The 14,485-nt window shown below is 46.2% G+C and overlaps 2 protein-coding genes across 4 annotated transcripts in view; one reads left to right on the forward strand and one right to left on the reverse strand.

The window, feature by feature from the left end:
- NMS (neuromedin S) overlaps nucleotides 1-528 on the reverse strand; it is a 45,869-nt gene extending 45,341 nt beyond the window's left edge. Inside the window, exon 1 of one of the 2 annotated variants that reach the window (XM_045981349.1) lies at nucleotides 441-528. The gene's annotated coding sequence lies outside the window, so the exon portion shown is untranslated. The remainder of the gene's footprint in view (nucleotides 1-440) is intronic. The other variant, XM_045981350.1, reaches the window with a different exon arrangement.
- Nucleotides 529-807: 279 nt separating this feature from the next.
- CHST10 (carbohydrate sulfotransferase 10) overlaps nucleotides 808-14,485 on the forward strand; it is a 31,989-nt gene continuing 18,311 nt past the window's right edge. Inside the window, exons 1-4 of one of the 2 annotated variants that reach the window (XM_045981346.1) lie at nucleotides 808-1,013; nucleotides 2,943-3,012; nucleotides 11,604-11,739; nucleotides 12,280-12,411. In XM_045981346.1, coding sequence (XP_045837302.1) covers nucleotides 11,697-11,739; nucleotides 12,280-12,411 — 175 coding nt within the window. In that variant the 5' untranslated portion in view covers nucleotides 808-1,013; nucleotides 2,943-3,012; nucleotides 11,604-11,696. The remainder of the gene's footprint in view (nucleotides 1,014-2,942; nucleotides 3,013-11,603; nucleotides 11,740-12,279; nucleotides 12,412-14,485) is intronic. The other variant, XM_045981345.1, reaches the window with a different exon arrangement.

A 14,485-nucleotide genomic window follows, 5' to 3' on the forward strand; every position in this document is an offset into this window, starting at 1 on the left:
AGTTAACAAGCATGCAGGTTAGATCAAAACAAAACTAGTTTACCTTTTTCCAGGGCAATAACCTCTCCCCACCCCCACCCCACCCCCGCCCCAACAGCTTTGGGACCGCCTTCTCTACCAGGCTCTAAAACCTCAACGTCTTACTTCTGCAGGTTAGGAAGGCACAGCGCTATAGGGCAGGGGACTGCTCTGGCCTCTCTCAGCTGTGCGTTAACCAACTACACCCAGACTACAGTTAACATCCCCTAGACTGTCAGATGAGGAGGGGGGGTCTGCAAAGAACAGAAGGTCCTACTTTTACTAGGAAGGGTGATCAGAAAATGCTGGGAGGTACCCCAAACTCAAGCAGTTTTGCCTTTTTCCAAGTTTGGATTTTTTTTCTTCATTTTTTCCAAGTTTGGGCTTTTTTTTTTTTTTTTTTTTTTTCTCAAACATCGTACCTGTGTTCTGAATGGAGACCAGGCGGGATTTGGTTCCGCCGCACATCTCTCTCTAATTTCCTGGGATGGAGTTTCTTTCCGGCGGGGAAGACGAGAGGCGCAAGGACTGGGCGCAGGATCAGACCGCGGAGACGCGCGGGGGTAGACCGGGTCCATAGCCCCTGGGCCGCGTCTCCCCGCGCGGCCTCGGGCGGCGCGCGCGCCTTGGGGGAAGGGGGCGGAGGACGGCGGCGGGGACGGGGGCGCGCACACCCGGCAGGGGCGCGCGCTGGCCGGCGGGCGGGGGCCGCGTGGGGCGGCGGCGGGCCCGGCCCCCCCAATCCCGAGAGGACCTCGCGCGCCGGGCTTTCTCCTTCCGGCGCGCCGCCGCCACATCCCGGGCCGGGCGGGCCGCGGCGCGGAAGCCGCCGGTGGCGGCGCCCAGGCCTCCGGGCGGCGGGGCGGGCCTCCCGCGCTCCCGGGACGCCAAGACCCCGCGCACTTCGCCCCCGGGCCCGCGAGGTCCGGGCTGAGCTTCGCCGCCGGCGGCGCCGAAGGGCCAGAGGACCCCGGCAAGCTCGGGCTCCGCAGTGGGTGAGCTCTGGGACTGGCGGGTGTGGGTTTCGTAGACCCCGGGGGCCCCGGCCCCCACCCCATCCCGGGTGGATGGGAAAACGGGGCGAACCGGCGTTTCTTTGTGAGCACCATCCCTGTGTGTTTTGGTGACTTGAGCACCTCTCTAGTTGGTGGGATTAATGAGAAGAACCTCCATCACGTTAATTATGCAATAAGGCGGCGTCCTTGTTGCGGGGTGGTGTGACCGGTGAAATGATTGATACTTGGTGATCTGTAATTTACTTCTTTCATTTTTGGCTGAGAATTTGCATTTGTGATTGGGTGCAGAGTGGAAGAAAATGTTCCCCTTGGGTGCAAGGAACATGGAGAGAGAGAGAGAGAGAGGGCAGGGAAGAAGGAACGTGTGCACCCTTTCCTAAGTGCACTGTAAGTATGTCTTTGGTGGGTGACAGGGGAAAGAATGGTTGGAAATGTTTGTTTCCTGCCAGATAGGCTACAGAGTGCCCTCAGCCCTGATTTTGACAGTGGAGAGGCTGGTCAGAAGTTGGAGGTTCAAGTATAAATTTCTGCACTTCTGGCTGGGAAGATGAACCAGGTTTTCCAAAAGCTGTCGTTTTTGTTTTCCAAGTCTCTGAAGGCAGGAAAGAGCCGGGCAGTGAATAGAAAGCAGTGCAGCCAGGTTCTGTCTGGTTAGCTAAGGGGGAGGACTGTCATAAAGGGCTTTTTTGTCTGAAACACCCAGAGAGTCTGGGGCTTTGGGCCGTGAAGAGTTGGGTATTGGTCAGTTTTAACTGCCAGGATGAGAAATGTCTCAGACATTCTTAAAATTAGGCAGCTCAGTTTAGGTCCCCTTGCTGATCTCCAATACCTATTCACTCTGAAATTTTCAGGGTCGGGGTGAAAAAAGAAAAGATACAAGGAGAGAAAATAGTCTTCTCTCTTTTCTACCATTGTAATGATGAGTCCATCTTGGCTCAAAATTGGAATTTCAAGATGGAAAGAAAAATCTTTCCATCTTTGCTCTTGACCCCAAAGAAGAGAATCTCAAAGAAATACCTGAGAGAAAAATCCTTTCCTTGCCCAAGATGAAAACTGGAGGGTTTGCAGAATTGAACAAAGGAGAGAATGAATCAGGCAATCTCCCAGGCAATTTGCAGGTATATTCAGATCAGTATTCAAATGCTTGAGGTTAGACAATAAAAAGGTGGGATAGAGCCAGAATGGAAATGGGAGAGGGATGAATTCAGGACCTTCAAGACTGCAGAAATGAAGAGTCTTTTCTTCTGATACAGGTCTGGAAGAATCTGAATGTTGAGTACATAAAGCTTAATCTTTCTATCTGCATAACATGAAATTGCTTTTAGTTTTAACACTGAGCTCTTCAGAGTAAAAGGAAACACAGCTAGACTGTGCTACATGTATTCCAGACAGTTTGGGCTATATTATGTGTTAAATGAGTTGTATGTTTATTTTGCCAGCCGACTCTATTAAATCTGTAATCTCTCTAATTCCACAAGTTCGGCTTGTTTCCAGTTATTCATTCATGATGTGTCATTTGGCTAGGATTTGCCAGGGTGTTAAAGCCTAAGGAAATTCAAAATCCAGAGAACATCTTGCATTGGAAGATTTCATCATCCCATCATCCTGTGCAGGAATTCTTTACCCAATGTCAAACATATTTGATTCTTTTTGCTACAAAACTTATTTCATTTTTCCTTTGAAGTTACAGGGAACAGTCTTTTAAACACATATCTCTTTTGGCACTTTTAGAATATTTATTCATTTGCCAGGAATTCCAGGTATAACCCACCTCTGTAAGAGACCTGTTGTGCAAAATGCACTTGAATAATCAAAGTGGTTAACTATTTCCCATGTATAAACCAAGTTGTACTAAGTAGGTTAATCTTATCACTTCTAATGGTGCTTTTTTTTTTTTTTCCTGTACAGTGACAGGAGGAACCAGGAATCTCAGGCAAAGCAAATACTGCAAGCAAATGTGGATCCCAGGCCTCGGAAGGTATGTGAAGGAGAATGTGAGCTCACTAGTTATTTGAGATTCATGTCATTTATTGATCTCATTGCCTCTTGCTTATAAGGAGATTTTATGAAATTTAAAATTCTTAAATAGGAGTGTGTACACTTATACTTAGAAATGTTTTCTTAAATATAATAGTAGAAGCATCTTCCTAGGCTGGGGATTAGGTATCTTTGTTTTGCTAAGAGCAGTGCCTGACATGTAGATAACCCCAGGAAGTTTATTATTATTCACTATTGTTACTCATGAGAATCGGTCTTTTTTTTTTTTTAAGATTTTATTTATTCATTTGAGAGAGAGCAGAAAGAGAGAAAGAGAACATGAGTGGGGGCGGGGGAGAGGGCAGAAGGAGAGAGACAAAGAGACTCCCCACTGAGCGTGGATCCTGACACGAGGCTCCCTGAGATCATGACCTGAGCTGAAGGCAGAGGCTCAACCAACTGAACCACCCAGGCACTCCCATGAGAATGTGTCTTAACCTCAGATACATCCTTCAGCTGGACAGAGTAAGGAGTGTGTTTCCATGCTGATAACTAAGGAGGATCAGTTATTCTAAGACAGTAAGTTGTAATGATTATGACCAAGTAGACGAAGTTCCTGAACTTAGATTGAAGAAACCCTATGAATTTAAAAATCAGCACAAGTGTCGTGGCACTTTACATATTTTATAAATTCACATGCAGTGTCTTATCACATTGTAATTTAGTAATTTTATTGATTAGGCAGTAACATTTTAGTTCAAAATCCAAAGACATGGAAGGTTTGATTGTAGAAGGTCTCTGATTGCTCTAGCCCTTAACTACGGAGTTTCCCTTCTTGTTAATCCCCCACCCCAGGGCTACCAACTCCTTGTTCATTACCAGGCTTTTTTTGTGAAGTTTCCTTTAGTGCCTGGCTTTATTTTGAATGAATGTGAAAAAAACTGAACACAGACACGTGACCCTTTCCCTGGGTTATGTATGTGTGGGGGTGGGGGATCCCGGAGTTTCCAGCTCAGTAAAGGACCCTTGACAGGATTCTTTATCTGGGCTACTCGGCATGAGGGTCACTGTCTCCTTGCTGCTTTTGGGACCCTGGGCCACAGACCAAGCTGCTGCATAATTTCCCTTACTCTGTTCCATCTCTTCTCAAGATTCCCCTTAACTGTGGCCCTTCTCACTTTGTGTAATCTTATATATTAACAGCTCTATTTATTGCCCTGTCTGCCTCTATAGAAGTATCATAAGAGCAGGGCGTATATATGTTGCCATATCCCCAGGGCCTAGAACAACTCCTAGCTTAAAGTGGGCACTTGGTCAATAGTGCTGAATGAGTGACAGACATTTGGAGAAAAGCTATTTAAACAGTTAAATGAGCTTATTTACCACAGAACTTTGCAGAACCTTTAATAAGTGAGTATGCATAGCAAAAGTAGAACAAGGCAGGTGAAAGTCAAGCTCTTCAGCAAAAACCCAAAAAGGTTTTATGCTTTTGGAGGACAGCTGAAACACAAGGAAAAGCCACTGCCAGAAATATTATTGGCAGCTGACCAAAGTGGACTTACAAGCATCTTTTTGAAAATGTAGAGGAGAATTTGCACGAGAAGATGGTAATAATACCAAACCCATTGTTAGTCATTACAAACATGTAAAATGTGTGCTGTCTTTCTTTTAGTTTAGAGGACAAAAAAAAAAGAAGAAGACTGAGATTTCTGGTAGGTTCAGCTATATTTTTGCTTCCCTAACCCTGCTTTCCCCAGAAGAAGGGAAACCACCTTGACCATCATTTCTGACTTGTGGGTTTTCTAAGAGCCCAACCCTCTGGCTTGGTTTCAGAACCTGACATCTCCAGGTGAAAATTTTCATTTAATGACTAGAAATAGGAAAGCTCGGAAGACAGGTATGCTGACTCCTGAGGGCCCCGGGGGCTCAGTTCAGGGCAGCACACCGTGACCAACCGGGGGCCTGGGGCACACTCAGGTTTGCCACCATTAGCTGCAAGAGGCAACTTGGGAGTTGTCTTGGCTCCTTGAACAAAGGAGAGTTAATTACAGAAAATGTCAAGCTTTTTAAAGGCAATTTGTCACTGGGCTGCAGGGAGAGCAGTGGCCCTTGGCAGAGCCATGTTGGAAGGTCTGTTCATTTCAGGCCCTAGTCTCTCCGCACACAGATATCATGAGCCTTGAGGGTGTCATCTTTGTACAGGAGGCAAACCCCATGGAGAATTGGTATATTCAGGCAAACAACGTTGTTAGTGGGGTGGGTCTAGAGGGGCTGGGCCTAAGGGAATTTGGAATGCCTTTCATTTTGTTCAAATAAATAGGGCAAATTATTATGATTTTTCCAAGGTCAGACCAAATCCTAATTCTACAGAATCTAGTTACCTATAGGTAGGAGGGCTAGAAAGAAGAGTAAGTAGGAACGGTGATAAAGTCTTTGATTCTAATTAAACCTCTTTAAGCTGTTTTATCATAGTATCAGTGAACGCTCCTTGACAGATATTCTTTTGCTACTAGTTTTCATTCTTATAAAGGAAGGAGGTGGAAGGAGAATGGTTCCTATGTCAGAAGGCCTAGAATCTGCATTTTAAAGGGCTGGGGGCTTGGACCAGCAGCTCTCAGCCCTGGCTGCTCTTTAGAATCCTGTGCAGAGCTTATAAAACAAACCCTGGATCCATCTCCAGCAATGTGTGTTGTCTTGGGTTCAGTGTTCTTGGGGCCCAGCACATTGCTCTATTTTTAAAGCTCCCCAGGTGATTCTAATGTACACCCAGGGCTGGAACCACTGGCCTACACATAAAGTTAGCCACTGTTAGGTAGACACCTAGGTTCAGAGTACATGAATTTATAAAGCAGAAGCATGCTATGGCTAACTGGAACCCTTAGTCCTCAGGATTTGTGAAAACCCAACCTGTCAGATACTGTGGATATTACAAGTTTACATGCTAATTTTTAGAGACCTTGCTGGAGATGGTGATGATGACGGTGACTGTGGCAGCAGTGGTGGTCGTCATCGTCTAGGAGGTTCGGTCTGGGTGGTGATGTGGAGCACTGAGCGGTGTCAGAACACTCCTGCTGCACTAATGGAAATGATGTTGAGGCTGGGGAGTGGCCAAGGGGATAGTGCTTTACATTTTTGACTGTGCTGTCGGAAAAATACCTTCAAAATTTAAATCAGAATCATGACACTACTACCGCTTTTCTCAGGGAAAACTCTTCACTGGCTTTCCACTGCTCACAAGGTGAAACTAAGTTCCATAAATGCCCTGTAGGAATCAGCGTTCTCTGACCATAGCTGCTTTGGCTCATCTCTAACGTTGACCTGGAAACTCCAGCCTCTGGGGATTTCTTTGGTTACTCAAGGGCCCCTGACTTCTCCTGCCCAACACCCAGGCCTCGGTTCCCGGCTGGTCCCCTGGTCTGGGTACCTCCTTACATAACTGCAATCCCTGACCTCTCCACCCAGGTTCTGTCCTTTCTTCCCTCTCATAGAGCCATGTGTCCACCTCACACCACTTCTGGGATAGACTCTTTGATGCATGTGGGTTCTCTCTGTTAGACAGCAGGCTCTGTAAGGACATAAACTGCATATGTGTTTGGTTTGGAACAGGATCATATCCCTGGCACCTGTTTTGTGCGGTGGATGAATATACCTTTTCATGATGAATTTGGCAAATAATTATTTTTTTAATTGTGTCCTTAAAAGTGTATGCAGATAAACATCTACTTGTGTTTGTGTGTCGTATGTTATGAACTATAGCGATATTGGGCCTAAGGGGAGGGGTACTTGAGAGGGACCAGGCTTTAGTCTTACAGGTTCTGGTTGGGGCACATAGTACATGACTCCATGAACAAGTCCTGGTTTATCTAAATTTTGGCCTTGGCAGCTTTTTTCTCTTAAGTCTCTGTGTAATGTGTGAATTTTTTCACTAAAGACCATGAGGGGGAAAAGGTAGGCACTTAAAAATAGTGCATCTCTCCACCCGAGGCTTTCTCCGCCCAGCAGGAGCCTCCTAGAAAGCACCCAGGCCCTGGGTGAACATGTTTTCCCAGCTTCTGCAGCTGGCCCTGCCTTTCTCTCTGCAGGGAAGACCATCTTCCAAACCCCTGCTGCTGCTTCTGTCAGAGGACTTGAGTCTGACAAAGTGAAAAGCCCTTATGGAGGAGTAGGTCTGGGGTGCAAGGAGATTAGAGCAGGTGGGGGCAGAGAGGGGCTCCAGCCTTCTTTTCTTAATACTTCCTTTCCTTTAAAAAAAAAACACTCAAGTAAGTACAGCAAAACTATTGAGCCAAGAATCTGTTTTTGTTACAATAGTCTCTGCACTTTATGTTTTAAATGTTAGATCATTTTTAAAAGCTAAATAAAAACTAATGAAGACAGGGGTGCCTGAGGGTCTCAGTCGGTTAAGCAGCTGCCTTTGGCTCAGGTCATGATCCAAGGATCAAGCTGGAAATCGGGCTCCCTGCTCAGTGGGGAGTCTGCTTCTCCCTCTGCCTCTCACCCTGCTTGTATTCTCCCTTTCTTTCCCTCTCTCTCAAATAAATAAAATCTTTAAAAAAAAAAAAAAAAACAAAACTAATGAAGACAGAGATGTATTTACTAAATATTTAGATACATGCTGATTTTGTCACTTAACCACATTTTCTCCCAGCTAGGAGAGTATTTACCATCCTTTCCCACACTTTACCAAGTGGTAAAGAAACTGTAGTCGGTAGTGATCAGGTAGGAAAAATGAACAGCAGAAATAAAACACCAGGGGACATGTATATGAGTGGCATCTTTTATATTTTATTAGTTTCTACTATAAAATGGAAACATGTTTGTTGCAAATTTTTTTTAAATATTTAAGTGTACAAAGCAAAAAATAACTGCTTTCATTGTCTCAAGATTTTATCCTGTGCATTACATGCATGTATGTGTTTGGATATGTATATAATCACATATATTCACAAATATAACTTTTACAGAAAGGATCATACGTCCAATTTTGCAAGTTGCCCTTTTCGTTTATGGATATAAGTTGACATTTTAGATCTCTGTAATGGGCTTGCCCTTCAGCACATGGTTTTGTTTTAAAATTAAAAAAAAATTTTTTTGGTCTCCAGTGAGATTTCTTAACCACCCATCCAGTCAGTGTATTTCAGTTGTATATCTGTTCAAATGCACGTTAAGTGCTGTGATTTATAAAATGTAATTTTATTTCCAAGTAATACTGAAGTCTTAGTAGCTTTTAATTGTTTTCTAGTCTCAGATAATAGGTATTAAATATATAACTACTTTCATGTGGATACTGGAGAAATACTTTGAGGTTGTTGAAATTGGGGGCCTCATCCTTTAAAGAGTTTGGGAACTCTCAGATAGAAGGTTGGAAGAGGTGCCTTCAGGAGTACCTTTCAGCTCTCCTGAGTTTTCCTCAGAAGTTTCTAGGTGGATATAGGTATTCAGCACATAACAGTTGTTGTTTTAATGAGTTCCGGGCACTATTTTAGTCCTTGGTGTACTTGGGGGCACTTAACATTCTAGGGGGGTGGTGAGGGCGCAGATGGTGAACAAGTGAAAACAGGCTGTGGTAGGTACAGTGCAGGATGTGAAACTAGGTAGGGTGATGGAGAGAGGCCTTGGGGGTTCCAACAGAGTGGGCGGTAGAGAGAGCTGCATCTTCCTGTGCTGTGCAGGGATGGGCCCTGCTTACTTCCCATTTACAGAAGCCTGCCGGCCAGCAGAGAGTGCTCCCTCCCTAGCTGCCTTTCACAGTGACCACTCTCAGGCAACGGGGCACGGAGTCATTGTCAGACTTCGGTCTAGTCTGGGCAACCCTACCCAAGACACTGGTCAGGGCCTGTGACTTTTTGTCCTCTTGTCAAGAGAACATTTTTTGGCAGTGGCTAGGGCTTATGCACATGATCCTTTCCACATCTGCTGCCCTTATCAGGGGCCCCAGGTGTCTTTGGCTGTCCCTGCCCTGTCCAGGTGGGCTGTGACAGGGATGAAAGGGAGGTGGGGGCCCTTGCAGACCTCCCTTCTCCTGACTCGGTGCAGCGACCAGGCACAGAGCAGGAAAGGGCACTCTAGATGTCCTAGTTCAGTAGAGGTTTACTTGAATTCACTTTCAAAGTTGAATGTGTTTGAAGTAAAATTCCCTGTCGGAAAGAAGACATTTGCTTGATGGACTGTAAGTTGTAGAGGAGGTACTTGGGCAGGCTCTTTTTCATGGGGGCCTCACAACACACTGATAGGTAGGTATACAGTGGTTTTATCCTTACAGATGTGAAAATTGGGCAGATTTTCTGGGAAAAGAGAATTAGACCCTCCTCACCCCCGACCCCAGGTCTGGGTGAAAGAGTAAAGCATTCCTGGCTTGAAAATAAAATGCAAGCCTTAGGAAGGCAGGCCTGGCCTCAGCATGATGCAGGTCTTACATCTCAATGAGCCCAGAGGTAAGCTCAGTGGGCACACTCAGATCCGTTCAGAGGACTAGTTCCCGCTGGAAAGATTAGATCCTTAAGCCATAAATACCTCCCAGGTGCCGGCTTGATGCCCAGGAGGGTGCTCAAGAGCTGGATGTCTAGGTCTGAGCAGAGCCGGGCACCATGAGCTAGCAGTGCCAGGAGGCTCTCTTGCTCTGTGGAGTAAGTGGGTGTGAGGGAGGCAGCCCCAGGTGGCTCCCCTCATCTGTATTCGCTGGTCCACAGCACTTCTTGTAACAAAGCATGGGTTGCAAGCCCCAGGCCACTCAGTGCCCAGGGTGTTCCTCAGCCTCTAAGGCTTCCTGAAAACTGGTACAAGGGAACAATGCCCCTGTGTTCTGGTTGCCTACCTCCTGCCTGGTACTTGCCTCCTTTGTCTTTTTTCCCACTCCAGTCCACACTGGCTCCTTTACCCCCCTGCTCTTCTGTTAGAAAAGGCCTGCATTTGGGGTTTCTTGATGGAGTGTTCCCACTGTGACCCATAGGGATGGACCCCTCTGAGTATCACTGTCTTATAGGGAAAGGACAGCAGTGCCCTATGCTGCCGGGCACAGTCTGTGTCTCCCTTGTCTCTGGAGGAGAAGAATTAGGAACCCGAGTGCCCTGGGATGAGCCTGGCTTTCTTTTTCCCTCTTCTGGGGCATACTACACTGTCACATTCGTTTCTCGCCACTAAACTTAGAAGGCTGCTTGCAGATCGAATTGGAAAGTTAGAGAGGGTCAGTTTCTATTCATAGGGGCACAGATACAGGCCATTTAATCCTCACTACCACTCTAGGAGGAGGAGGGCCTTGTCTCAGAGGTGGGAAATCAAGGCTTAGGGAGGTTAAGTGACTTCCTGAGTCACAGAGCTAGTGAGTGGTGGGGCCCTCTAGCCTCTCTCCTTTGTGCCCTGGTGCCTCAGAGGAGCAGGGCTGAGGGAGGAAGGGAGACTCAACTCAGGCAGGCTGGCCTCAGGCAACTAGAGAGGGGTGGGCATGCCCTGTGTTGGGCACTACAGCCAGAGAGAATCTGGGACTCCCAGTAAAATTTGAAACTCAAGAGACAAGTCACTCTTTAAAGTGTAAGTATATCCCATAAATAATTGGGACATACTTCTACTAAGATATTATTCACAGTAGTTTCCCCTTATCTGTGATTTCACTCTCCATAGTTTCAGTTACGTGGTCAGCCGCAGTCTGGAAGCAGATGATCCTCCTTCTGACGAATGGTCAGGAAGGTCAGTCGTAGTAGCCTAACGCTACGTCACTGTGCCCACATCCTTTCCCTCACTGCCTCTCATCTCATAAGCAGTTTACTACCTCACATCATCACAGGAAGAGAGTAAGTACGGCACAGTAAGATATTTAGAGAGAGTCCACATTCATTTTACTTTCCTTATGGTGTATTGATGTAGTTATTCTGTTTTATTATTAGTTATCATTGTTAAACTCTTACTGTACCTAATTTATAAATTAAACTTTCCCATAGGCATGTATCTATAGGAAAAAAAAAACAAACAGAATATACAGGGTTCGGTACTATTCTGCAGTTTCAGGCATCACCTGGGGGTCTTGGAAAGTATCTCCACTGGATAAAGGGGAGCTACCGTATTTATCTGACATTCAAAGCTAACCAGTATCCTACGTTTTTATTCAGTTAATCTGACAACCCTGTTTGTAGACCCCAGGAAACACTCTGGGTCTAATGTGTGGCACTTGAGGGTGCCAGGGTAGCTCCCAAACCACCCAGTAAATGTACAGGCTGCATCTCAGGTGGTAAGCTCCCCATTACAGGATATATTCAAGTCTAGGTGGATAACCACTTGGTGGAGGAATTCAGGCTTCAGATGCCTGGTTCCAGTGAGATTCTAGGAGGTAAATGTTGTTGAGACAAGGAGAGTTGCTTGCGTAGGTCCCCACTGAGCTCTGTCCCATCCAGCATTCAGAAGCTTTCTGAAATCATACGTCATCAGCACCTCGTTGAGAGGACCAGTTCTCCCTGCTGCCCAGGAGTGATGGATGGCCTTGGTTGGCTAGTGGAAACCAGCCCAGCCCAGCATGGTCTCTTTAAGTGGTTTGGTTTAGCTTGAAGAAGCACTGTGTTAAAGGTGAAATGAAACACTTTTTTTTTTGTCTCTCTTGCAAAGAATTGACTGTGACTTCCCGGCTCTTTGTGTGTCTCCTGCAGCATGACCTGGTGAGGATTGGCATGCCCTGCCTCACTCCTGGGCAGTGACAGCATGAAAAACACCCACCCCCAGGGTTCTGCGCAGACTCTTGCAGGCAAGTGACATCGATGCTCCGGTGTTGATTTTCACTGTTGTAGGGATTCTGGGTGTGGCTACATCTATCTTGTCAGCATGTCAGGATTTTACACAAGGCCTGCTTGTAATTGTCTCAGTATGGCTTCTGCCCTCTGCAAATTACCACAGCAAAGGTCTGACCCTTGGCAGACTCCTGCCCTCCTGCTTCCAGGTGCTGGCTATTGCTGGATACTAAAAGTATGCTTTGATGTTAGCTTGGGCCAGAAAGGAGTTCCGAAGCAAATCTGCAAAAGCAAAATCTTATCATGTATTCCAAAAACAAACAGAAATGGCTCCTTTCCACTAGAGTGTTTTAAAGTTGCTTGAATTATCAGATCGATGGCTTCATATTAGTAAGAATAAAATTTAAATACTCAGTCGAAATACCCCTGTATCAATAGAAAAATTATTTCAAATATTTATACTGAAGTTGTTAACTAAAGTCACCTGTTCTTTTTATTACTTTTTGTTTAATTGATTTATTTATAAGCACCAGGGTTATCTCACTCCTGTTTTCCAGGAAGGATTACCGAGTGGCTGACATTTGACAACATGCACCACCAGTGGCTTCTGTTGGCCGCATGCTTTTGGGTGATTTTCATGTTCATGGTGGCCAGCAAATTTATCACGTTGACCTTTAAAGACCCTGATGGTAGGTATGCTTCCTTGTGGAATGGATTTCAGCTAATCCAGACAATGCCGTGGTATTGTTCCTGGGTACAGGCACAGATGACCTTTGTCACAGAATCAAAAGAACATTAATGTCAGAAGTGACCTCGAAGGTCAAATCCCTCCTGTTACAGAGGTTACAGAAGAGGAGGTGGAAAAGGACAAAAGTGTCTTCCCTGCATCTCCCCTTGGGGTGGGTGGGGCATGCTTTCTCTCTGGGCTTCTTTGGTGGCCTCTTCCCTGCAGTACCATTTGCCAGGTCATCTCCTAGGCCACAGGCTTGGGACTTTGCCCTGCTCGGTGTCATCATGAGATGCTGCCATGACTGACCAGCATCCCCATGTTCTAGCTGGTGCTGCATGCTGGTAGTCACATGGTTGAAAGTCACCTTCGCTCACGAGGAGGTGATTTAAATATTGTGTCTGGTAGTCTTTGAGGTAACTCCCCTTGACTTGATGATGTAGGTGGTCAGATGAAGACATCCAAAGAGCAAACCCAGGTTCAGAAGAACTTACTTTAGTTTATGCCCTTGACCTTTGCTTACCTAGGTGTTAGTGGTTTTTTCCCCTACAAAATGGACATGCTCTGACAGCTCCAAGACTGACCTGAGTACAGTGAGGCTTTCTGATCTGTGCGGTTGCAGGTGTACATAAGAAGATGTACCTGCCACCTCAAGGCGACTCCTTCCATGGCAGAGTGAGGCAAGGCAAATAGGAGATGTTGAAAAGACTCATGAGCAGCTTCAGGCTGGCCTGACCACCTCTGCCTAGTAGGGAGGATGCTTGCGGACATGGGTGTGCACAGCATCTTCACTCTGTATAATCCTTCACACATCCTCCTGCAGGCAGTGGCCCTTAGGAAGGGGGGATCAGGAGAGTATCCATCCATTCCAGTCATTTTCCCTGCTTTCTCCCAGCAGCTGCACAAACGGTGCTCTCTGAGTGGCCCTCAGGCTCTGGGCTCCACTCCAGCCCAGAGAACTCCCTTCAGTGCCGAGGCTGCCCAGAGCTCCACCCGTCCTGCTCCCATTCATTCTCTTTCTCCCTCCCTCTCTCATGCTGTTGGTAGAGGAACAACAGGGCTGGAAGGCCAAAGAGGGAGGCCCTAAAATTAATTGGAAGAGGTGGTTCTCACCTCTAGGGTTTCCACTCAATAACTCAGCCTCTTTGTGCTCCGGCCTGACAGGCCTGACAGGTACACCCCCCAACTTCCAGGAGCTCTTGGGAGAACCTGAAAGGTTTTCATAGCCTCGGAAAGTGTGTGTCAACTGCAGGTATAGGGTGTGGTCAGGGGCATCACAGAGCATTGTGGGTAATCACAGATAATCATGGCTCCCACTAGGGACCTGGGCCTTTGTTAGAATAGCAGGCACCAGATCTGCGGGGGTCGTTGGACTCAGAGACCATGATCTTAGCTTGACCATTTAGATGTTTCTCCAGCTGCTTCAGTCCAGTTCTGCTTACCTCTGCTTACCTCTGATGGGGATTCCCCCATTAAGAGTTAGAGTAATGGTTCTCAACCCCAGGGCACTTCAGAACTATCTGCAGGACTTCGTAAACCTTTCTCTCCTGGCTCAACCAGAGACCAAGTGAGTTAGAATCTCTAGGAGTACAGCTCTAGAGAACCGCAAATGTAGAAAGAGCTGCAGCTGCTGTGACTATGAATTTGTTGTTACCACAAGTCCACACGTTTTACTCATGATTCCCTTAAATGTCACCTCCTGGTAAGGAAGGCACTCCAGAGGCAAGTCATGAGGTCATATTGTTTATGGTTTACTTTGTTTTAAAAACTAGGAGTATAGGTATTGTATTTTGTGAGACTTCCACCAAAAATAACTAAGTGAGATGTGTACCTATGAATTGCAATGTTTTCTGGCAGAACTGCCTCTGAAGAGCATTTCATTCCTCAGTGGTATCTGAGAAGTGACATGTCATTCTGCTAGGATGTGGCAAGTTTTATGCTGACCACTTTCAGGAAAGTGTAGAAGCTCTATAGGGTTTTGTGACATGTGGAGCAAACAGTTAAGGGGTAGAAGGTGAAAGCTACAGGGCAGGATG

Source organism: Meles meles, chromosome 16, assembly GCF_922984935.1.
Source record: "Meles meles chromosome 16, mMelMel3.1 paternal haplotype, whole genome shotgun sequence".
NCBI classification, from domain to species: Eukaryota; Metazoa; Chordata; class Mammalia; order Carnivora; family Mustelidae; genus Meles; species Meles meles.